The sequence below is a fragment of the Erinaceus europaeus genome, chromosome 3 (genome assembly GCF_950295315.1).
Source record: "Erinaceus europaeus chromosome 3, mEriEur2.1, whole genome shotgun sequence".
Classification (NCBI taxonomy): Eukaryota; Metazoa; Chordata; class Mammalia; order Eulipotyphla; family Erinaceidae; genus Erinaceus; species Erinaceus europaeus.
Window position 1 is genome coordinate 21,780,281 of NC_080164.1, and position 23,256 is coordinate 21,803,536.

General features: G+C 38.9%; 1 protein-coding gene across 4 annotated transcripts in view; it reads right to left on the reverse strand.

Moving 5' to 3' along the window:
• Positions 1 to 23,256, reverse strand: part of MEMO1 (mediator of cell motility 1) — a 120,317-nt gene that overhangs the window by 15,700 nt on the left and 81,361 nt on the right. For 3 of the 4 annotated variants that reach the window (XM_060186830.1, XM_007523895.3, XM_060186831.1), the window contains exons 6-7: positions 13,336 to 13,478; positions 3,015 to 3,091 (exon numbers count right to left, since the gene is read on the reverse strand). In XM_060186830.1, the coding sequence (XP_060042813.1) occupies positions 3,015 to 3,091; positions 13,336 to 13,478 (220 nt within the window). The remainder of the gene's footprint in view (positions 1 to 3,014; positions 3,092 to 13,335; positions 13,479 to 23,256) is intronic. The other variant, XM_060186832.1, reaches the window with a different exon arrangement.

Consider the following 23,256-nt stretch of genomic DNA (forward strand, 5'->3'; position numbering starts at 1 on the left):
TCCAAAAGTTTATACCCTAGTACGGAAGGTATCGCCCAACAACACAAAATACAGTAAGTACTAAGGAGAAAAATAAAGTAAAATCAATAGGATGTTCCCCCACCAAAACAAATATTCTCATCCCATAAGACTTCTATGTGTCCGTGGAGGTTAAAATGTTTAACCATTTACACCCTGGTATCATTATACAAAGAAAAGATTTTTAGTTTACAACTTAACTAAAAATACTCACTGTTTTGGAAAATCAAGTCACCCAGCAAAGCAACTTACTAATATGACTCACAAAAAATAGCTACTTAAATCTATGTGTACATATGGCATTATGTATGTGTGTGCATATATATATGTACAGTAGCTATATGTAACTAACATATCAATGACACTACATTATAAGCATCTAATCTGTCTGTTTTCTAAAGTAACTGTGCATCTGTATTATTAAATATATAGGGACAGAAATTCCTTTGTCATAGTTGTTGTATCCAGTGATCTACATAGGAAGATTATATTCATTAAATGATTCATTTGAAAAACTATTTACTAAGCACCTACTTATTTTCTAATCACTACTTTTTTTCCCCTCTCCTAGAAGTCACTGCCAAGCCTTTCCCCTCCAGGACAAAATTTTCAGACAGAGACAGAGAAACAGAGAGAGAGAGAGAGAGAGAGAGAGAGACCACCGCAGGGAAGCTTCCTCCAGTGGCTGGCAGCTCACACCTGAGTCACACACGTGGCAAAGCACGAGCTCTCCCAGGTGAACGGTCTCACCAGCCTCTAATCACTATTCTGAGCACTCTGGATACAGCTATGAAAAAAATAAGTATTCTGACGAGCAAAGTAATAAGTAAAAAAATGTTTTGTTTTGTTTTGTTTAGATTAAAGAATGGAGGGGGTAAAGTGGACTGGAAATTCTAACAGATGGGATATGGAATACATTGGGAGACCTGGTTGGGGAGGTGAGAGTTGGGCAAAGTCAAAAGGTAAGTTTAAAACCCTAAGTCCGGAGCACATATGGCATTACTGAGAAGCAGTGAGTAGAGCGGTGTGCCCATGGCACCTCCTCAATTGCGGCTCACGTTGCTTTCCAGCCAGTGTCTTCCCAAGTCTATTTGGAAATGACACTAGTATCATTAAGTGAGGGGCCATGTCTTTTCCTCTTAATACTACCAACACTTTACAAGTACCAACACACAGATACCAATGAACAATCTGCTCTTAAAAAGAAATGATGAGCTGGCAAGATATTTCACGTGGGGGAGTCAGGCAGTAGCGCAGCGGGTTAAGCGCACGTGGAGCAAAGTGCAAGGACAGGCGTAAAAGGATCCCAGTTCAAGCCCCCCCCCCAACCTGCAGGGGAATCACTTCACAAGTGGCGAAGCAGGTCTGCAGGTGTCTATCTTTCTCTCCCCTTCTCTGTCTTCCCCTCCTCTCTCAATTTCTCTCTGTCCTATCCAACAGCGATAACATCAATAACAACAACAATAAAACAACAAGGGCTACAAAAAGGAGAGTAAGTAGATAAATATAAAAATATATACCTATTAAATAAAAAGATATCTCACATGGACGGCGCACCTGACCTGCTGTGCACATGCACCAAGTTCCAGCCTAGCTGACGCCACATTAGCAGAAGCTCCAGTGCTGTGACATCTCTGCCCCCACATCCATTTCTCTGCCTTTCCTTCTATCTGTAGAAGTCATTCCGGGCGGCATAAATAAAAGATAGTAATAGAACAGTTTTCTGACACTACTGAGAACTAAACCTCAAAAAAAGGGCTAAACAGCAGAAAAACATTAAGTTACATTAAAACATCATAAATTATAAAGAAAAAATTTAAGCAAGTAAAATCTAAGCAAGACTCGAAACGCAAAAGTATTGAGTTAGACTTAACTAAAAGGATTAAATGAGGGGGCTCTCTTAAGAAATTAAACTTGTATTCATTCTATGTAGTCTTTAACAAGATTTACTAGACACTATAGCCTGTTTTGGATCCAGACTCCTTTCTAAATGCATTACCTACTTTAAACTACATGTTCTTGCACTGAGACATACTCATAAAGCTTTTTCCACAGTGGTAAAGTTGATTTTAACATACCACAGACTTAAAGGTTGACAGTGTAGAGACAACTCAGGGAACAACCACTCCAAATCTCTCATCTTAAAGATGACAAATTGAGAAACAGAACTGAAGCCATCTATCAAAGGGCAGAGCAAGTAGTAATAGAACTACTATGTTTAATATCCTATTTATGAGTAGATAGCAAATGATTTCTGTATCTTTTCAAATGTTAAAACTAGTACTGGGTCAGTAAACTAGCTCACTTGGATAGTGTGTTGCATTGCCATGTCTGTGACCCAGGTTTGAGCCCAACCCCTACTGCACTAAAGGAAGCTTCAGTGCTGTGGTATCTCAGTCTCTCTCTCTCTTTCTGCCTATATCTAAAATTTTTCAAAAAATAATTAAAAGGAAATGCTAGTACTATAACTAAATACCATATCAAGAAAAATGACAACTGGATAAAATTCTATTGTATTCCTGGGTGAAATATAAATACAATCATATTTGTAAAGCTTTATAGTTTAAAACAAGCTGAAATCTTATTTAAGAAAAATCCAAGTGGGCAAAAAAAAATTACATATATAGAAATATTAAATGAACTAGGAATCTGCTATAGCTATTTCTGCTTAACACGATTTAACACCATTTGTATACTATTACCCCTAATACTAAGATATTCCCCCACAAAAAAATTATCCAAAATCTGTATCTAATTATTCCTAAGCAATCCTAATCAAAATTAAGATAAAAGAAATTGCTAACAGAACAGAACAGAGATTATTCTTGTATTCAATATTCACATAATCATCAACAAACTTTTGTACATCTAAAGGAAGGGAAAAAATGATTAGTCCATTGCATATTTGAACAGATTAATTAAGACTTGATTCACTAATCTGAAATTAAAGAAAAAAAACCCTTAGAGCATTAAAACCCCACACCTGAAAGACTTACCATTTTATCTAGATGTTCAATGGATCTATATATCTCCCCCTGGGATTCATCATAGTAACTGTAACGGAATCTTTGACCTTGAAACAAATATCATGTACAAAATAAAATAGGGAAAAATTAGAATCTAAAAAGAAAGCAAGAGCTTACCCAATAATTTCAGTTCTCATGGAAGGCAAAGCACAGCTTAAGCCTCTGAGAGATTTATTCCCAAATGCCCTTGTACATAAAAAATAAAAGGCATATTGGGGAAGGTAATAAAGAAATGATTTATCACCAGTGTTTCATGATGTCAAAAACTATTTCGAACTGTAGAACCTTATAGACATGAGCAATATAAAAGACTAAGGAAACAAAATGGCTTAAAAGTTAGAAGCATCGTTAAACATGTGCTATCAGTCTATAGTGGGGGGGGAAACAGTATGATTCAGGGAAATCTGGTTTAAGAAAACAATCTCAATGTAATCAATAAGAGTTTAGCTTTTGTTATGGGGAGAGGGGAGGTACAGAGAGGAAGTGTAGGTCAAAGACACCTGAGATTTGTGCTATTTTTATAAACTGATAAAAAAATTATCTTATTTTTGCAGGACTTTCTACTTTGAAAAGGATCAGTACAAATGCCTTATGTAGTGTGACTAGGATGCACAAGAGAACAAAAAGTAGTCCTCCCCTGGCATACAATCTCCACAGGAACAAACACAAAACACTCAATGTTGAGCTGCTCTTCAAAGAACAGAAAGAATAAAAATAGAAGACTGAAAAGAAGACAGAAAACAAACAGGTCAGGAAACAAGTTGTGCTTCCTGCTGTGGTCATGAAAAATCAAGAATTAAATACACTCATAACAACTTTTGGAGTGTTATACAGCTGGTTATGTTTTATACAAAAATACAGGCACCTCTAACCCTATCTTTCAGCAATGCCTCCTCCCCCCCCCAAAAAAAAAGAACTCATTACTTTCACATTTCCTTAATTTTTAAAGATTCCCAAAAATGCATCTGTAAAGTTATTAGTGAACACTGGTCATGGGAATACAACATATATCTCATGTTTTAATTTCAGGGCCACGTTCTCACACTCAGCTACCCCACACCTGGAGATGGACTGCTTTGGCTACATGAATCGGGATTTAAGTTTTCTGTTTATCTGAATAAAAAAAAAAAATGAGCAGTGCAGACTTTTTGCTGTCCCTTTTTGTAAAATCACAGTTCTTCACATTTTATTGACATGCTGATATCAATCATCTTGTCATCTTCCTACAACATACCATATTTTCTTAGTAATACACACCTTAACTTTTCATATACACGAACATGTACAATTACTCAAGGTAGTAGTTATTTACCCCAAGAACCATTACTAAATCAACATTGCATCTTATAGTTCACGATACATTCTAGAACCAAGCAATGGGTTCTAGGATGAAACAATTAATCTGATTTCTAAATATAACAAGCTTTGTAAACTGTTGAGGATTACGGCACACTGCCCTGAACAGGAACTCCATGATAATCCCTACCCTAAAAGAGTGCTATCACTCAGTGTCCGGTATTAAATAGTTCAGACCCTTCTCTTTTAATTTAGAGTTGGGTTAACCTTTGTCTTCCTTTAAATGAATTTATGTACTTTCTCCTACCAAGTAACGAAAACTATTCAACTGGTCCTATTTAATCTATTTTCTGGTGGCTGCAAGGAGGTTCAAAATCTGTCACAACAATTTACTGACTCTGTTCACTAGTACTAAATTTCTACTGCTATTTTAAAGTTTTTTGATAAAGCTGTGAAAAATCCTTTGTAAGAAGGGGCCGGATGGTAACGCACTCAGATGAACACGTTACCAAGCTTAAAGACTTAGGCTTAAGGTTCCGGTCCCCACCTGCAGGGGGGAAGCTTCACGAGTGGTGAAGCAGGTCTCCAGAAGATTCTTCCTCCCTCACTGTCTCCCCTCGCTTTTCAGTTTCTTTCTATCTATAATAATGAATAGAGCTTTTTTACTGGATAGAACAGAGAGAACTTGAGAGGGAAAGGGAAGCTATAGAGAGGGAGGAGAAACACCTGCAGACCTGCTTCACCACTTGTGAAGTATCCCTTCTGTAGGTGGGGAGAAGCAGGTAGAAACCAGGTCCTTGCACATAGTACTATGTTCGTTTAACTAGGTGCGCCACCACCTGGCCCCCCAAAAAATATTTTTTTTAAATACTTTATTTTAAAAACCCTTTGTATGAAGAACTAAATGGATAATCTTATACCAAAAAAACCCTCTAACTTACATTACTGTAATAAGAATAAATCAGACCGGCAAGATAGCTCACTTGGGAAGGCACTGCTTTGCCATACGCAAGACCCAGATTCAAGTCTTCCACATTGGGGAAAGCTCTGGTGCTGTGTTGTCTGTCTCTGTCTTTCACTTTCTATGTGAAAAAGGAATCCCTGGAACAATGATGCCCCATAAACGACAAAGAGAAGAAGTCCAGAGGGCTGTTGATTCTTGAGGTCAGGTTAATGCAGCACATACTTTCTGCTCCTACTGGAGATAGTGTTTCACTGCAGTCATCAGTAATCCCTGTGGCCAGGACACAACTGTCTTATCTGACAGACTGCTACTCCCAGCTACAAAGACAAATGCATGTATTGTGTGACAACCGTTTACTCCTCAAAAGTCTTTTCTGCTTCTTCCCAAGCTCAAAGCTGTTGCTTCAAAAGCTTGAAGTTGACCAAACTTGCCTTATTCCTAAATAGAGAGTGTCACTGGGGCTGGGAAGACGGGAATAAGCAAAAGACTCTCATGCCTGAGGCCCCAAAGTCCCAGGTTCTATCCCCAGTACCACCATAAGCAGAGCTGAGTAGTACTTTGGTCTTTCTGTGTCTTTTTCTTTTCCTTTCTTCCTTTCTTTCTTCCTCTCTTTCATTAAAAAATAAAATAAAAATATTTTAGGGGGGGGGCAATGGGCAGTGGCACACTGGGTTAAGTGCATAGTATGAAGCATAAGGACCCACACAAGGATCCCAGTTCAAGCCCCCTACTCCCCACCTGCAGGGGGGTCACTTCACAAGTGGGGAAGCTGGTCTGCAAGGTGTCTATCTTTTTCTCTCCCTCTTTATCTTTCCCTCCCTTCTCAATTTCTGTCCTATCCAAAAAATCAAGGGGGAGGGTAATAGCCACCTGGAGCAGTGGATTTGTAGGGCAGCACCAAGCCCCAGCGATAACCCTGGAGGTAGGGGAGAAAAGTGGGTGGAGAGAGAGTGTGTGTGTGTGTGTGTGTGTGTGTGTGTGTGTGTGTGTGTGTGTGTGTGTGTGTGTGTGTGTGTATTTTTAAATGTGGTCATATTAATGGAACCATTTTTCAATCTAACCTTCTCCTTAAAACTATCTCTGAAGAAAACAAAAAATACTTTTAAATCGACAAGTGGTTTAGCAAACACAACAAAACACACACAAAGTCAACTTGAGCAAATGCTCTAGCATTTCGCTGTCTCCTCTTAGCTATCCTCTGGTATTCACATGCTGATGAACTGAACAGAAATAGCTGATGAGCTCTAAAGAACCAATCAGTGAAGCAGCTCAATCCACATTATATACTAACTACATATGAGAAAGTAGGTATTAATACCAAACGGGGGGGGAGCATACTTATTATTAACAGCTCAAGCTGTCTCAGAACCAATTTTTAATTGTGCAGTATTTAGAAGTCACCTGAGCAATTCATCCAGTGTACATTAGAAAACATATAGTTTGCTGTAAGTGGTTGCATTCATACTAGCCAACATGTATATGTGTGTGCACATGCTGTACACATACACACATACAACTTTAAACACAACTTGTAATCTGAACCCAAAAAGATTCTTATTAAAGAAATAAGTTTACCACATCTTATTTAGAAGAAATAAAAGAAATGACAACACTAGTGCAATACACCAATCATATTGCCATAGACCTTTAATTAAACATTTGTTGTTGCTTTTATTTATGACATCATGTACCTCATAAGCAGACATATTTTGTTTTACCATTCATTCAAGTCTACCCTCTAAACTGAACAAATACAGTTGTCTGTGTACCTGGAGAACTGGATTTGTGCACTTTTGTAAGTATGAGTAAAGCATTATCACATAGTAAGAGAAAATTACTTACCTGAAACTTATCCTTTCAGAAGGTACACTGGGAAAATGGATTCTTTGAGCCCCTGTTTCAACTCCAAGTATGAGCTTTCTAGCTTTAAGAGCCATGACACTGCCCCTAGGGGCAGCACAAGCTTTGGAAATCCCCTAGTGAGTATGTCAGTAGTTTCTTCAGGTGCCTTCCCTCAGTTCTTTCAAATTCAAAAGATGAGAGGAAAAATAACCCAAGAAAAAATTCCTGTAAAGCAGAAACCTTACTCTTTGAGGGAAGGAAGGTAGCTCATTTGTGAATCCATTCCAGAGCACGCTTTCTGAGAAAAAGAAATACAGGTAAGTAATTTTCCCATCTCCAAAGGTGACTGGTGATTAATGGGTGGATTCACAAAGTGTGGAGAATAAGCTCCAGGGATGTCTGTTTAACACACACAATCAACTAATGAGGACAAACATAACAATGAATGGTACAAAAACCAAGACTACGTTTTTAAGTACCTCTAAACAAAAAGCAAGAAAATAGCAAATACCTCGAAATTAAGCTATATGTTCTATTGCAGAAATAAACAGTCAGCTTGGAAAGTTGTTCCATAAAGTCCCCAAAAGATCAGCCAGTGAGACAGACTTTCAGACTTAATCTAGTAAAATCTGCACTGCTATACATTCACTTAATCACTTTGACTATATGCTAAGATTGTTTTCCAATATATAAATTAAACCTCACAAGAAACTGTCAGATTATCAGGCCATGTACACAAAGATCTAAACCAGGAACATTCACAATTGAAATCACTATCCAAAAAAATTTTTAAAGCTACATTTCATAAAGGAAATAATATCTAAGTAGTATAAAACAAGGTATCACTTTATAATTAAAATGTCATGCTCTTTCAGCTTTGAAGTCTTAATTAAGTGTGAAAATACGAGTTTCTGCTCCAGCTTGCAAAAAATCCAAAGTCTAAATAGGCACAAACATGTGAAAAAGCAAATATGATGGTCTATATAAAATAAATATCAAAAATTAGCTAGCTCATGCTCAGGGCAATTTAAATATTTAAAAACATTAATAACTGCAGACTTACAGAATTAACAAGAGAAAAGAAGGAGAGTGTGCAATAAGCAATCACTAATATATATTAAACTATATATCTGAGTAGTGAAAGATAAAAATTTCTTAAGTATTTCAAGGAATGACACTATTGATAGTTGGTATATGTTTTTTAAAATATGTAAAGTCTGACAAGTTAAGTTTATAGATTAAATACCCAAATGTTTTAGTGACTGTACTACATTGTACTAATTTTTTAAAAAATAATAATTAATATTTACCAAGTGACTTTATTGAAATTGGTTTGCGTTAAAAATTTCCATAAGAGGAAAATGAAATAGAAGCATAAAGCCATTGTGTTAAAGGATCATTTTTTAAGGGCAAGGCAGGGACACACCTGGTTGAACAGATACTTTATCATATACAAATACCCAGGCTCACGCGCCCCCGCCCCCACCAGTCCTAAGCTGCCAGGAGGTGAGGGTGGTGTTCACCAGCAGTGATACAGTGCTGCAGGTGTCTCTCTTTCTCTTTCTCTCTCCTTCTCCCTCACCCTGCCCTTTCAGTTTCTCTTTGTCCTATCAAATAAAGAAGAAAGGAGAAAAAAGAAAAGAACAAAAGGAAAATAATGGCTGCCAAGAGTAGAGGATTCATCATGCAGACACTGAGCGCCAGTGGTAACCATGGTACTAATTTAAAAGAGAGAGAGAGAGAGACAAAGATTTTTTAAAAGAAAAAAATTAAATAAAAGATTTTAAAATAATAAATTTCTGTCAGATTCAGCTCCATTTAAAAACTTTGAAGCTGCCTAGAAATTTATGTTAGTGAAATATAAGCTTCAGGGAGGTCAGGAACACAAATATTAACCACAGCTGTAAATATGGAGCTGTAAAGATGAAACTTTATGAAAATTCTACTCATTAGAAGAGCTAAAACTACATCCAGGTAAAGATCTTTTATAGGGGGTATACCAAAGGATGTGGAATGAAATAGGATGGTAACAGGATTATATGTTGAAAATTAAATTATCAGCAGCAAATGTCCTCTCACTCTTCCTTATATTAACAGTACCAGGCAGGGTAAAATGAAGTGCTGACCAATATACTTTTACATGTAAAACGAGTGAGAGACAGCGATTAATGGGGGGGGGGGGGCAGGACATGCACACCTGGTTACATACACATTACAATGCACAAGGACCCAGGTTCAAGCAGGGGGAAAGCTTCACAAGTGGTGAAACAGGGCTGCTGGTGTCTCTGTCTCTCTCCCTCTCTATCCCCTTCCCCTCTCAATTTCTCTCTGCCCTATCAAACTAAATAGATTTTTTTAAAAGAAAATTTTAGAGAGAGAGAGAGAGAGAGTGTGTGTGTGTGTGTGTGTGTGTGTGTGTGTGTACGCACGCATATTTTCAACTCCTTTGACTTATTTCAACCTCACACCAACAAAAAAAATTGAGTGTTTTATTTTCATCTTCCTGCCTTTTATTTCTCTTTTTATTATTCTCTTTTTAAACCTTTCACTTTTTAAAAAGTTTATTTATTTATTTATTTATTCCCTTTTGTTGCCCTTGTTTTATTGTTGTAGTTATTATTGTTGTTATTGATGTTGTCGTTGCTGGATAGGACAGAGAGAAATGGAGAGAGAAGAGGAAGACAGAGAAGGGGAGAGAAAGACACCTGCAGACCTGCTTCACCGCCTGTGAAGCGACTCCCCTGCAGATGAGGAATCAGGGGCTCAAACCAGGATCCTTATGCCAGTCCTTGTGCTTTGCACCACCTGCGCTTAACCTGTTGCGCTACCGCCTAACTTCCCATCTCTTTTTTTTTTTAACTGCCACCAGAGATATAACTGGAGCCTGGTACCTATACAGAATTTGCTGCTACTGCAGCTAATTTGTTTCTTTTTGATAAAGAGAGAAACTGAGAGAGATGGGGAGCTGGAGAGGGAGAGAGAAAGAGATACCTGTACCATTTGTGAAGCTTCTACTCTGCAGGTGGGAGAGAGGGGCTTGAACCAGGATCCTTGCACATGGCAATGTGTGCCTTCTACCAGGTGCACCACCACCTAGCCCTAGGGGACTTCTCTTTCAAGTCTACATAAAAGTGCAATGCAGGGCAAGGTGGTAGTGCACCCATTAAAGCACACACATTAGCATACAGGAGAGCCCAGATTCAAGCCCATGGGCCCTAACTTCAGGAGCAGAGCTACACAAGCAGTAGAATGATGCTGCACGTTTCTCTCTTTGCTTCCTATCTCTGTGTTTCTCACAGAGCAAGAGAGAGACAGAAACACCAGGAATGGTGAGGTTTTGCATATCCCAAGCTACAATTAAAAACGGGGGGTGGGGTGGGGGGAGGCACGTGGCACACCTGGTTGAGCATGCATGCTACAATGTGCAAGGACCCAGGTTCAAGTCCCTGGTCCCCACCTGCAGAGGGAAAGCTTCATGAGTGGTGAAGCAGTGCTGCACATGTTTCTCTGTCTCTTTTTTTTTTAATGTTTATTTATTTATTCCCTTTTTGTTGTCCTTATTGTTCTGTTGCTGTAGTTAGTGTTTCTCTGTCTCAATCTCTCCCCCTTCCTCTCAATTTCTGGCTGTCTCTATCCAATAAATAAAGATAATAAAAAATTAAAATTAAAAAAGGGGGCGGCAGGTGGTAGCACACCTGGTTAAGCACTCACATTACAGGATGAGGACACATGTTCAAGCCCCTGGTCCCCACCTACAAAGGGGAAAGCTAAATGAGTGGTACGGGAGGGCCGCAGATGTCTCTTTCCTTCTCTATCTCTCCTCTCTCAATTGTCTTTATCCCATAATAAATAAACAAATATTCTTTTTAAAAAAAGAAATTTTAAAAAGTGGGGCCAGGCAGTGGCATACCAGGTTAAGTGCAAGGACTCGTGCAAGGATTCCCGGTTCCAGCCCCCTGCAGGGGAATCACTTCACAAGTAGTGAAGCAGGTCTGCGGCTGTCTAGCTTCCCCCACACACCTCAATTTCTCTCTGTCCTATTCAATAAAATGGAAACAGTGGACCCCAGTAACAGTGGATTCATAGTGCTGGCACCAAACCCCAGCAATAATCCTGGAGGCAAAAAAAAAAAAACCTGAAAAGATAAACATCTTTCAGGCATTTTTTAATACAGTGCCCCAATTAGCATCAAATTTCTAGCTTTATTTTCCAGAAGCTGAACATTATATAAAAACCTCTTGGGAGTCAAAATAAATAAAAGAAAAAAAAAAGAAATATTACCAAACTTTAGAGGAAAGCACTCCTAAACATCTACCTTTTCTTCAGACCTAAGCTATATTCTTCATTTGTCTGTTGGTCATCACTGGGGCTTCATCACTTTGGGCTGACTTATTTTTTAAAAAAAAAACTTTTTTTTAAACTATACTTATTTATTATTGGATAGAGACAGAGAAAAATTGAGGGGAAGGGGAGATATGGAGAGAGACAGAGAGACACCTGCAACCCTGCCCACCACTTGTGAAGCTTTCCCCCTGCAGGTGGGAACCACAGGCTTGAACACAGGTCCTTGCGCACTGTAGTGTGTGCACTTAACCAGATGCGCCAGCGCCTGGCCGCCTGGGCTGACTTTTTAAAAGGACATGGGGCTGGGTGGGTGGGGGAGGAGAGTTTGAGGTGGGGGGAAGAAAAACCACAGCACTAAAGCTTCCTCCAATGCAGCAGGGGCCGGGCTTAGAACTGGGTCAAGGCCATGGCAAAGTAGTGCACTATCCAAGTGAACTTCTTTGCTGGTTCAAGTAAAACTGTTCTGTCTAAATGACTTCTGCCAAAAGTCACGAAACTATTATAGCCTACAGAATTTGATATGAAAAGGCCCTGCTAGCCTCAAGGAGTCTGGTACAGTGGCAGATCTGCCTGTAGACCCTAAAACCAGGGCTACCCAAACTCAGTACTGCTGGTATTTTGGGCAGGGTGATGTGAGGGACTGTCCTATGAAGAACTCCCCTAGACTCTACTCACCAGGCGAACTGCTCACCAGTTCCTGTCCCCAATCCAACTGTGATGGTCAAAAATGTCTCCAGCCCATTTCCAATGCTACTAGGGAGAAACATCAGCTCCCTCTGAGAAAAATGGTGTCTTAAACAAACACACATCACTATACCACTAGAGAGGATAGTTCTTTTCAAATGAATTCCCAATGTTACACATGGTGTGAGAAAAGAGAAGACAGAAGCCTAACTAGACCAAATACACGCTAACTCAACTCTGGCAATCAATGGCTAAGACATGTAAAAGCCGGGGCTCTCTTACTGAGGATGTTTTTCTAGCCTTTCTTGCACTTCTATAATTTTTATCCCTTGTATTTTTTTTCTATAATTATAAGAAATACCTAAAGAATGAACAGATAACAGTATCTTTCGACCCCTGAATAAATGATTGAGGTGATTAAAAAAGAAGATTCAGAAGTATTCTAAAATAGTAATGAATAAATAAGAACATATAGTATCCAAAGAATTTGAAAATTAAAGTTTACTAAAAGATGCACCCACAAATGTCTCACTTTCTTTAAGATCGAATCACTGTAAAGACTCCTTATTCTCTCAATTCACAACAATAACAAAAGCCACTAGACGATCCTTAACCTTAGAAACTATTGTCAGATCAGAGCACAGTGCTAATAGCCAACGTATAGTAATCTTTGAAGGGTAACTCTAAACCCAAAGCAATTGTGGGTAAACATTAAGCACTGAAGAAAAAAGGGGGGGAGACTAATCACACACAGAAAAAGGAAATGTGAAAAGGGACTGACTTGGCACACAGTGCTCATCTATGTTCCAAGGGAAATTTTGCTTTATCCACCAAAAACTAACTTCAGAGACTCTACAAGACCACTCTACCTGGAAATGGAGTTAAAAGAACTTAACTCCCAATAGTAATAGTCTAAGCAAGGATGCCCTCACAGTGTGAATCCAATTATACCAGTCGCCTTTGGAAATGTATCCAGAGTCTATTATAATCTGAATCTTTTGAAATAACCAAAAGATTTTTTATTCATTTTTAAATATTGCTGTTAAAAGTATAATTTTCCAAGTAAAGTGGTAAAGAACTGAAAAATCAGAACTCAGAATGAAAACACACCTTTAACCACAAATATGTAGTAGCTACCATATGTTAAAATCTAGAACTTACCCCAATGGCAGAAATCAGAAGAAACCACAAAGAGATTACTAGGATCCGCTAGATATTTACTGAAGAGTTTTCCGAATTCCTGTTCTTTTGACTCACTCAGAGCTCCAACCAGTACAGGAATAATGGTAAACTCATCCTTATGGCTTAAAGAAAACAGGGAAAAAAGTCATTTAAGAAGTTTAAGAGTAAAAGTATTTTCAAATGTGTTGGCACTAAATAGTGAAGTATTTGTCATTAATAGTAATAATAAAAACACAAGCAATATTGTTGAGTACTTAAAATCTATACATTAAACTTAAAGAGAACCACTCAAAGCTATGAAAGGTATAAAATAGTTTTTAAAATCTATAAAAATATATGATATTCTTTAGGTAAACAAAACTATTTTACTGCCAGGTGTAAAATATCCCCCCCAAGTCAATCAGACCATACTCAAGTCAGATCAACTAATCATAAAAGCCACAATTATCTATACAATTTTTCTGCAACTTTGAAAGAAGACAGAATTAATCCATTTTAATCCTACCCTACTATAAATATCACCATTTCTGGCACTTGTTCTATAAACCTGACAAGTTAAGACCTACAAAACTTAATCTTGACTCCCTTAAGATTCACCAGCTTTGGGAGTCCGGCAGTAGCGCAGCGGGTTAAGCACAGGTGGCGCAAAGCGCAAGGACTGAAGTAAGGATCCCGGTTCAAGCCACCGGCTCCCCATCTGCAGGGGAGTCGCTTCACAGGCAGCGAAGCAGGTCTGCCGGTGTCTATCTTTCTCTCCCCCTCTATTTTCCCCTCCTTTCTCCATTTCTCTCTGTCCTATCTAACAATGATGACATCATTAACAACAACAATAATAACTACAACAATAAAACAAGGGCAACAAAAGGGAAAATAAATATTTAAAAAAAAATTCACCAGCTGGACATCACACCAACACTAATAAACAAAGGCAGGACAATCTGAAGGCACAAGTTAAATGTCACTGGCACCAAGGGTGGACACAGAATTCCAGGAAGTCGGAATTAGTTTCTAGCATTAAGGGGAAAAAAAAAAACAACACCACACCAACCCATAATATCTATAGCAGACCCGTAAGTTTTGTTTGTTTGTTTTGCCTCCACAGTTATTATTGGGAAGGTACCTGCCTGCACTACGAATCCACTGCTCCTGGAGGGCTTTTCTCATTTTCTTGGATAGGACAAAGAGAAATTGAGCGGAGACAGAGAGGGAGAGAGGAAGATAAGAGACCTGTAGCAACCCCCCTGCAGGTGGGGAGCCGGGGGCTGGAACAGAGATCCTTGCTCAGGTCCTTGTGCTTCGTGCACTTAACCCGGTGCACCCCCGTCCAACCCTCCCCCCAAGTCCATTTTTCACTCTACAGATTGCTTGATAGAAAAAAAAGCAGTATAATAAAGAGTAACTGTGATGTGCTACAGATATTGATTCCAAATATTTTAAAATTTTCACTGCATTAAAGTTCTATCTACAGTCATCCCTCACCACTATATACTTCATTTGTTTGCAGCTTCACTCTATTGTGGTCTTTTCAAATACGCTCATTAAAAAGTTGATCAAGACAGTGAAAATGATACAGCACACGCTCAGTTGTCTGAGTCAATTCTAAATACCCCTGTATCACAATTACAACTGTGTGTATGGCCTGTAGGTCTGTGTATTCGAGCACCCCTGCAAATCCCTCAATGTCGGGTGCAGCTGCTCCGCCACTCTTTGTGTGTGTTTGAAATCAGGTGTGGTGACAGCAAGCCCATCACAGCAGGTTTCTCTCATCCACACTTCTACATCGCTATGCATCGAAAGCATCTTTGCTCTTGGTGTTTGAGATTTCTAAAACCTTTATGTAAGCCCCACAATGGCTCTTAAATGTGCTGATTCTTCTAAGCCTTCTGACAATGAAACCAAGCTCCGGAGGAAGATGCTTACCATCCAGGAGAAGGTGAAACTCTTGGCTATGATCAAAAATGGCAAGAAAATCAGGGAGGTTGCCCACCATTATAACTTGAGTGGATCTACCATTCGCTCCACCCGTAAAGATGAAAAGAATATCCGTCAATAGCTACAGTCTCTTTCAACAAGGAAGCAAAGCTAAAGGGGTGTTATTTCGTGTCTAGAGGCTCTAATAATGTTAAAAACCGTATTTAGAAGGTTGTTAAAAGGCCTTCTATGCTCCATGAAAATATTCGGTTTATAAAGAATCCTACTTCGAAGAAATTCACTTATTGCAGTAAAGTCTAGAACTAATTAACCATGACAAACAAGGGACAACAGCATAATATAGTCAATACTGTTTATAACCTAAAATACTATATTATATAAATACAGTATTATTTATTTTCTAAACTTGTTTAGAAGTATGTTATCAAATTTGCTTGACTTGTTCTAAACAGAATTTTTTAATCACCATTATAACAGATGATTTTATATATGACAATCAGAACAAACTGAATTCATAAAAGGGCTTTTTAAAGTACTAAGTTTAAGTTATTCCAAAATAAGTGTCAGCTGGGCCAGCAAAATAGCTCACTTGAGGTGGGGGGTGGGGGGCAAAAGCATAATGGTTATACAAACAGACTCTCATGCCTGGGGCTCCAAAGTCCCAGCTTCAATCCCCCACACCACCATAAGCCAGAGCTGAGCAGTCAGTGCTCTGGTGATTCTCTCTCTCTCTCTCTCTTCCTCTTCATCTCTCTCAAAAATAAAATAAATAAAATAGTTTTTAAAAAACAGCTCACTTGGACAGTGTGCTTTGCCATGTCTGTGACCCAAGTCAGCCCTACTGTACTGAAGGAAGCTTCAATGCTGGGGCCTCTTTCACTCTCTCTCTTTGCCCCTCTTCCTCTATCTTTTTTAGATATACTAGAGCACTGCTCAGCTCTGGTTTACGGTGGTGCAGGGGATTGAACCTGGGACTTTGGAGCCTCAGGCATGAGAGTCTCTTTGCATAACCATTATGCTATCTACCCCGCCCTCTCTATCTTAAGAAAAATAAAGTAAAATAAAATAAAGTGTTAGCCCAGCTTCATAAAGCTAAATTCAGGGCTTCCAAGCACATCCCCACAAAGACCCTCTTACCCTTCTTAGCTAGGAAGAAAACAGACTATATACATCTCTAGTTGTTCTGCAGCACAAGTGCTTCTTGGACTAAGAAGAAAAAGTGAGGGGGAGGCGGGGGGAGAAGGATCTTGCAAAGAGAAGTCAATGGATAGCTTTCTCTAACTATTGCCAGTTTGCTTAAACTGCCAGAAAGAACTGAGGCTCTTCAATAGCTGAGTGCCTAGCATCTGCAAGAAAATATTTCAGTTCTAGTAAAAATTCAAGGAGGTTGTTAAGGGCTGGTCTAAGCCCAAGCTCTACCTACATAAGATATACTAAAATCTCAGAGTCTACCACTAAGTATGACAGTGGAAGGAAGGGTTACACAGAGTATTAAAAACAAGAGGTCAAGGGGCCAAGGCAGTGGTGCGCCTGGTTAAGCACACATTACAGTGTGGAAAGACCTAGGTTCAAAGCCCCTAGTCCCCATCTGCAGGGGGAAAGTTTCACAAGTAGTGAAGCAGTGCTACAGGTGTCTTTCTCTTTCCTCCTATCTCAGGTTTTCTCTGTATCCAATAATAAATAAAATAAAAAATTAAATATTAAAAATAGGTCAGCGCAATGGCTTTAAAGCATCAGCTTTATCACTCACAAATGGTGAAAACCTGGCAAAGTAAAGCCACACTTGCTTGTCCATAAAATAGTCCCACTTAAAATACCTATTTCAGCAAGCAGATATAATACAGGAACTACTGTAGAAAAAGTGTTTTGTTAACAGGAGTGGCTCACTCTAAAGAAACACCATGTATCCACTCTCCACCAGAACCACAAACCCATTCCAATATTCCTGACTGAGCTTGCAAATACAGAAATAAAAGTCTTACACTACTTATAATGAGAAGCTGTGAATAAAATTCACCCATTCATCTTTGCTTTTCCCTTCTAGAAAATGTGCCAGCTATTTTCTATCCCCATAAAGCATGAAGTAGAGAAAAGGGCATTTGGCATTGAAACAGTGTTCCTCGTTAGAGTATGATCCAAACTTTGAAGGTCTTCCTCAGTGAGGGAAAACTAAATAGTGCTTCCCTTACCCCAAAACAAAAATGAAACCATCAGAAACAGAAATTTGAGCTCTAGAAATCAGTGAGCACAGAAACACACACACACACACACACACACACACACACACGTACACACGAAGAGTTCATTCATGAAGAATAAATGAAACCCATGGAAGAACTGTGGGCACACAGCATTCTAAGCTGTCTCTGTTCCTTCCCTATGCCCCAGCTCCAACAACAGGGAACCCCATCAGGTGAGAGTGGCAGTGAAAGCCAGCAACCTTGTAGCTGAAGGGCACACACATGCATTTGGAGCAAAGAGCAGAAACCCAGCACCCAAAAGGAAACAGGACAGTGTGCAATTTTTGTAGCCTGAGATTACTATACCAGTTAAGGACAAGCCACAAACATGAAAACTACCTAAAAAGTTAACAGGGAGATGCCAGAAAGAAAACTGTGCAGAGAGAGTTGGGCAGTATCGCAGTGGGTTAAGTGCAGGTGGCACCAAAGCGCAAGGATCCCAGTTTGAGCCCCTGGCTCCCCACCTGCAGGGGAGTCGCTTCACAGGCGAAGCAGGAATGCAGGTGTCTGTCTTTCTCTCCCCGTCTTCCCTCCTCTCTCCATTTCTCTCTATCCTATCCAACAACAATGACATAAGTAACAACAACAACTCCAACAATAAGACAACAAGCGCAACAAAAGGAAATAAATATTAAAAAAAAAAAAAAAAAAAAGCTGTGCAGGGCAGACACACAAGTCACAAGCTCCTTGCAAAAAAAGTTAAACATTTTCAAAAGCTGAGGAGTTAGCTCCTTAAATCCATTGTGGGAAGAGATTCTACAGATAGAGTTCAAGAAAGTTATTTTAAAAGAAATGAATGAATGAATGAATGAATGAATGAATGAACAGACATCTGCAAAAGTTAATGAAATTAGAATAAAATTGCTATACTATACCAAAATTCAACTGTTAAGAAAAAAAAATATAAGCCAGAGAATTCTGACTCTGCCATTAAAATTCATAGGTGTCTATGTGTATGTGTGCGCGTGCATGTGTATATATGTATACTGGCCAGTGGAAACTATATTCAAGTAGGACTTGATACTGGATTTAATAAAGACTTCAAAACAATTAACTATAAATTTTTATAGTGGGGAGTCAGGCAGTAGCACAGTGGGTTAAGCGCAGGTGGCACAAAGCCCAAGGACGGGCATAAGGATCCCTGTTCAAGCCTCAGGCTTCCCACCTGAGGGGGAGTCGCTTCACAGGCAGTGAAGCAGGTCAGCAGGTGTCTTGTCTCTCTTTCTCTCCCCGTCTTCCCCTCCTCTCTCCATTTCTGTCCTATCCAAAAACAATGACAGCAATAATAATTACTCCAACAATAAAGCAAGGGCAACAAATGGGAATAAGTAAATATAAAAAAAAAGTGTACAGTGGCTGCAGAAATTGATCAAGTGGCAGAGTACTGGATTCACATGCCTGACGCTCCTGGTGTGACTCCCAGTACTGCATGTATCAGAGTAGGGCTCCAGTTGTCTCAGTCTTGTCACATACACACACGTGTAATAAAGCAAGTCTTTAAGGGGGGGGGGGGTGTTCATATTACTAGGTAAAAAAAAAAATGACTAAGTATAAGTATTAACACAGAAATACAAACTATTAAAAAGAATCAAAGGAGTTGGGTGGTAGTGCAGCAGGTTAAATGCATGTGGCGCAAAGTGCAAGGACCAGCATAAAGATCCCGGTTCAAGCCCCCAGCTCCCCACCTGCAGGGGAGTCACTTCACAAGCTGTGAAACAGGTCTGCAGGTGTCTATCTTTCTTCCCCCTCTCTGTCTTCCCTTCCTCTCTCCATTTCTCTCTGTCCTATCCAACAATGACGACATCAATAACAACAACAATAACTACAACAATAAAACAGCAAGGGCAACAAAAGGGAATAAATAAATTTAAAAAAGAAAAAAATTTCAGTGTTGAAAAGTAAAAAAAAAAAAAAAAGAAAAGTAAAAAAAAATGAAACAAATTTCACTAGATAAAATGAAAAGTAGACTATTTCCATAAAAATAATCAGTGAAATTAAAGGTATAGTAATGGATGAAGCCTTCCAAATTTCATGAAAAAAATATAAATACATAGACTCAAGAAATGCAGCAACCCAAAGTAAAGCAAATACTAAAAAATCCCCTCACATATAGTACAATAAAGCTGATAAAAATCAAAGAGAAACAACCTTAAAAGAAGCAAGAGGGGAAAATGACAGCTACTTCTCAAAAATGACAATGAAATAGCTCCATATCCATATGAAAAAGTGAATTTAGACTTTATTTCATATCTACACAAACATTAATTCAAACTAGATCATAGCACTGTGCAAATTAAAAGTAACTCATCTAGAGCAGGGCTCAGCAAATGTCTTGAGAGAGCAGAAAAAACAAAGTAAACAATTCTGGCTTGCTTAACAATCTTCATATAATTAAAACTAAATTGTAAAGAGAGATACCAACAATATGTGAATAAACTGGGGAGGCTTTCTTTCATTAAATCATGTAAAATAACAAGCTCGGGCAGATATGTATGTGTGTTCTTTGCTGATTCCTGTTGAAGAGAATGTCTCCGTGGGCAGGGGAGACAGCATAATGGTTCTACAAAAGCCTCTCATGTCTGAGGCTCTAAAGTTCCAGGTTTAGTCCCCAGCACCACTGTAAGCCAGAGATGAGCAGTACTCTGACTTATCTCTCTCTCTCAAAATAAATAAATAAATAATAAAATATGCTTTTAAAATGCCTAAAACTCTGAGAATGTCTCTGACACAGGACTAGACAAAACCTGTTAAACAGCATGCCAAAAACTTAGTCTAAGGTGTTGGGCAGTAGTGCAGCGGGTTAAGCACAGGTGGCACAAAGTGCAAGGATCCCGGTTCAAGCCCCCGGCTCCCGACCTGCAGGGGAGTCGATTCGCAGGCGGTGAAGCAGGTCTGCAGGTGTCTATCTTTCTCTCCCCCTCTCTATCTTCCCCTCCTCTTTCTATTTCTCTCTGTCCTATCCAAAAACAACATCAATAACAACAACAACAATAACTACAACAATAAAACAAGGGCAACAAAAAGGAATAATTTTTTTTAAAAAGAAGTAAGATAAATTTTTTAAAAACTGTCTATAGAAGGAAAGAAGAAAGATAAGATGAACTCATCAAAAACTTGGGCTCTTCAACAGATTTCATAAAATGAAAGGTAAGTCATACGATGACAGAAGAATCTTTGGAAAATGTTTAGATGAACAAACTACTTAAATACTATGATTCAGTTTTAAAAAGTCATCAAATTAAAACTTGGGGGACATATCTAATAGACATTTCACAGAAAAAAAACACGAATGACTAACAACCACATGAAAAGTTACTCAACATGATAAATTATGGAGATACAAATTAACATGACAGTGAAGTTGTATTACTTTACACATCTATATCAGCAGTGCCAATCAAAAGGATTGGCAATAAGAGATACAGAGCAAATGTGGAGAAACTGGAATTGCTCTCAGAATATAAAATGGTGCTGCCACCATGGAAAACAGTTTGGCAAGTTTCTGAAAGTATTAAAAAATATAGACTTATATAACTTAACAATCACTCCTATCTACTCATTAAAAGAGAGGCAGGAAACCTAGGTCAAATAAAGACTTCTACAAGATGTTAGTATCATTACTTGTAACTATTTAAACATTCCTCAACTGATAAGAAATGAATAAATAAAATGTGATACACTCACAGTAGAATAGCTATTTGGCAATACAAAAGAATGAACTATTAATACATCTACAACATAAACTTCAATGCAGAATGCTAAATGCAAAATGATAAAAACAAAAGACTACACTTTGTGTGATCGCACAGATATGAAACTTCCAGAAAAATTAAAGCAAAGAAATGGTTGCCCGGGGTTGAGAGTACAAGTAAGAACTGCTCTCAAGTGGACAAAAGAGGTTTTCTGGTGATTAAAAAATGTTCTAGATTATGAAAATAGCTGCACAGCTATACAAATTTACTAAACTTCACTGAGTTGTACTGTTATCTGAGTGAATTTTACAGGGTACCCTGGTTCTTGCACATAGTACCACATCCCCTTAACTAACTGATCCACCACTCAGCCCCGGTTTTTTGTTTTGTTGAGATAATAGGTAAGAAACAGAGAGGGTGAAAGAGAAACACAACAATGCTTCGATTATGTTCATGAAGCTCCCCCACTCTCCCAAGTGCTCTCATGTGGGAGCCAGGGGCTACTAGAGAAACAGTAAAAAGACAGAGGGAAATGGATTTCTAAGTCAGCAGTCACCCAAAGAACCATGTCACTAAGAAGGAACTCTTACATTTCTGAATTCCTGTGGACAGAGACTACCTACTATTCCTTCATTCTCCAGTTTATTTACTATGGTTAATTGTTCCTGTCTCAAAATTGTGCGTTGTGTGTATTTAGGGGGCTGTGGGTATTAAACATGTTCTCCAGTTTACAGGTAGCCCAATCAAGAACAGCTATAACCAAGAAGTCTCATTCATACCCCCAACCTAACAGAGACTTTAAGAAAATGGACTCTGTCACCCTGGAGGTAGTGCAGTGGATAATTCGAACATGGAACGCTCAAACATGAGGTCTTGAGCATGACCCCTGGCATCACATGTGCCAGAGTGGTGCTCTGATTGATGTTCTTTCTCTCTCTCTCTTCCTCTCTCTCTCTTCCTCTCTCTCTCTTCATCATTAAACAAGCTTTTTTTTTATTTTTTTCTATTTATTTATTTTCCCTTTTGTTGCCCTTTTTTATTATTGTTGTTATTGATGTCATCATTGTTAGATAGGACAGAGAGAAATGGAGAGAGGAGGGGAGACAGAGAGGGGGAGAGAAAGATAGACACCTGCAGACCTGCTTCACTGCCTGTGAAGCGACTCCCCTGAAGGTGGGGAACGGGGGGGGGGGGGGGGGGGGCTCGAACCGGAATCCTTACGCCAGTCCTTGTGCTTAGCAACACATGCGCTTAACCCACTGAGCTATCGCCTGACTCCCTAAACAAGTATTTTTTTAAAAAAAAAGACAATGGACTTCAAATTCAAGGTGAAAACTGGAAGAGATTTTTGGTCGCCTCTGGAAGGCTTAGTGTATAATGCATGTTTAAAGGATGCAAATCTATGGGAAGATCTGGGATAGGCCATCTGCAAAATGACTACCAGCAATTCCTCCTGCTTTCTGGACATACATGCTATTCCTCCCATAAATAGTAAAATAAAATTCTCCTTCCCTTAAATCTTGGCTAACATTACGGTCTGCTTCAAAAGGCAGAATGTGGTAGCAACGACACTAAGTCATTTCAGGTCCTGTATAACTGGTTTGTTTCAGCAGATGCAAAGATTCAAAGGGGGGAGTGAGAAGATGAAAAGGGATTAAGGGGCCTAGTGCTCTGCGGTAAGGGAAGATGGCAATTACTTTTAAGCAGTCAGGCCAGGAGAGGTACAACCATGTCCCCTGCCTAAACCTGAGAAAGAAAAGCTGGAACAAGCTAAGGCATTCCATCTCGAGGCGATGTGTTCCTCAGTAATGGATCACTGGTGCAGGAAGTAAGTGAAGGGATGAATGCAAAGAAAATATAGTATCTGAGTCTAGAACTCTGCGTTAAGAAAAACCCTAAAGCAGAAGATGAGAAGGTTTTCTTGAGATGTGATCTATTTATTAACACTATTTATGGGGAGAGTTGTGCTTGATTCTATTTTCCTAGATATTCAATACTAAACACTTTAAAAGAACAAAAATGTTTTGATTAAAATC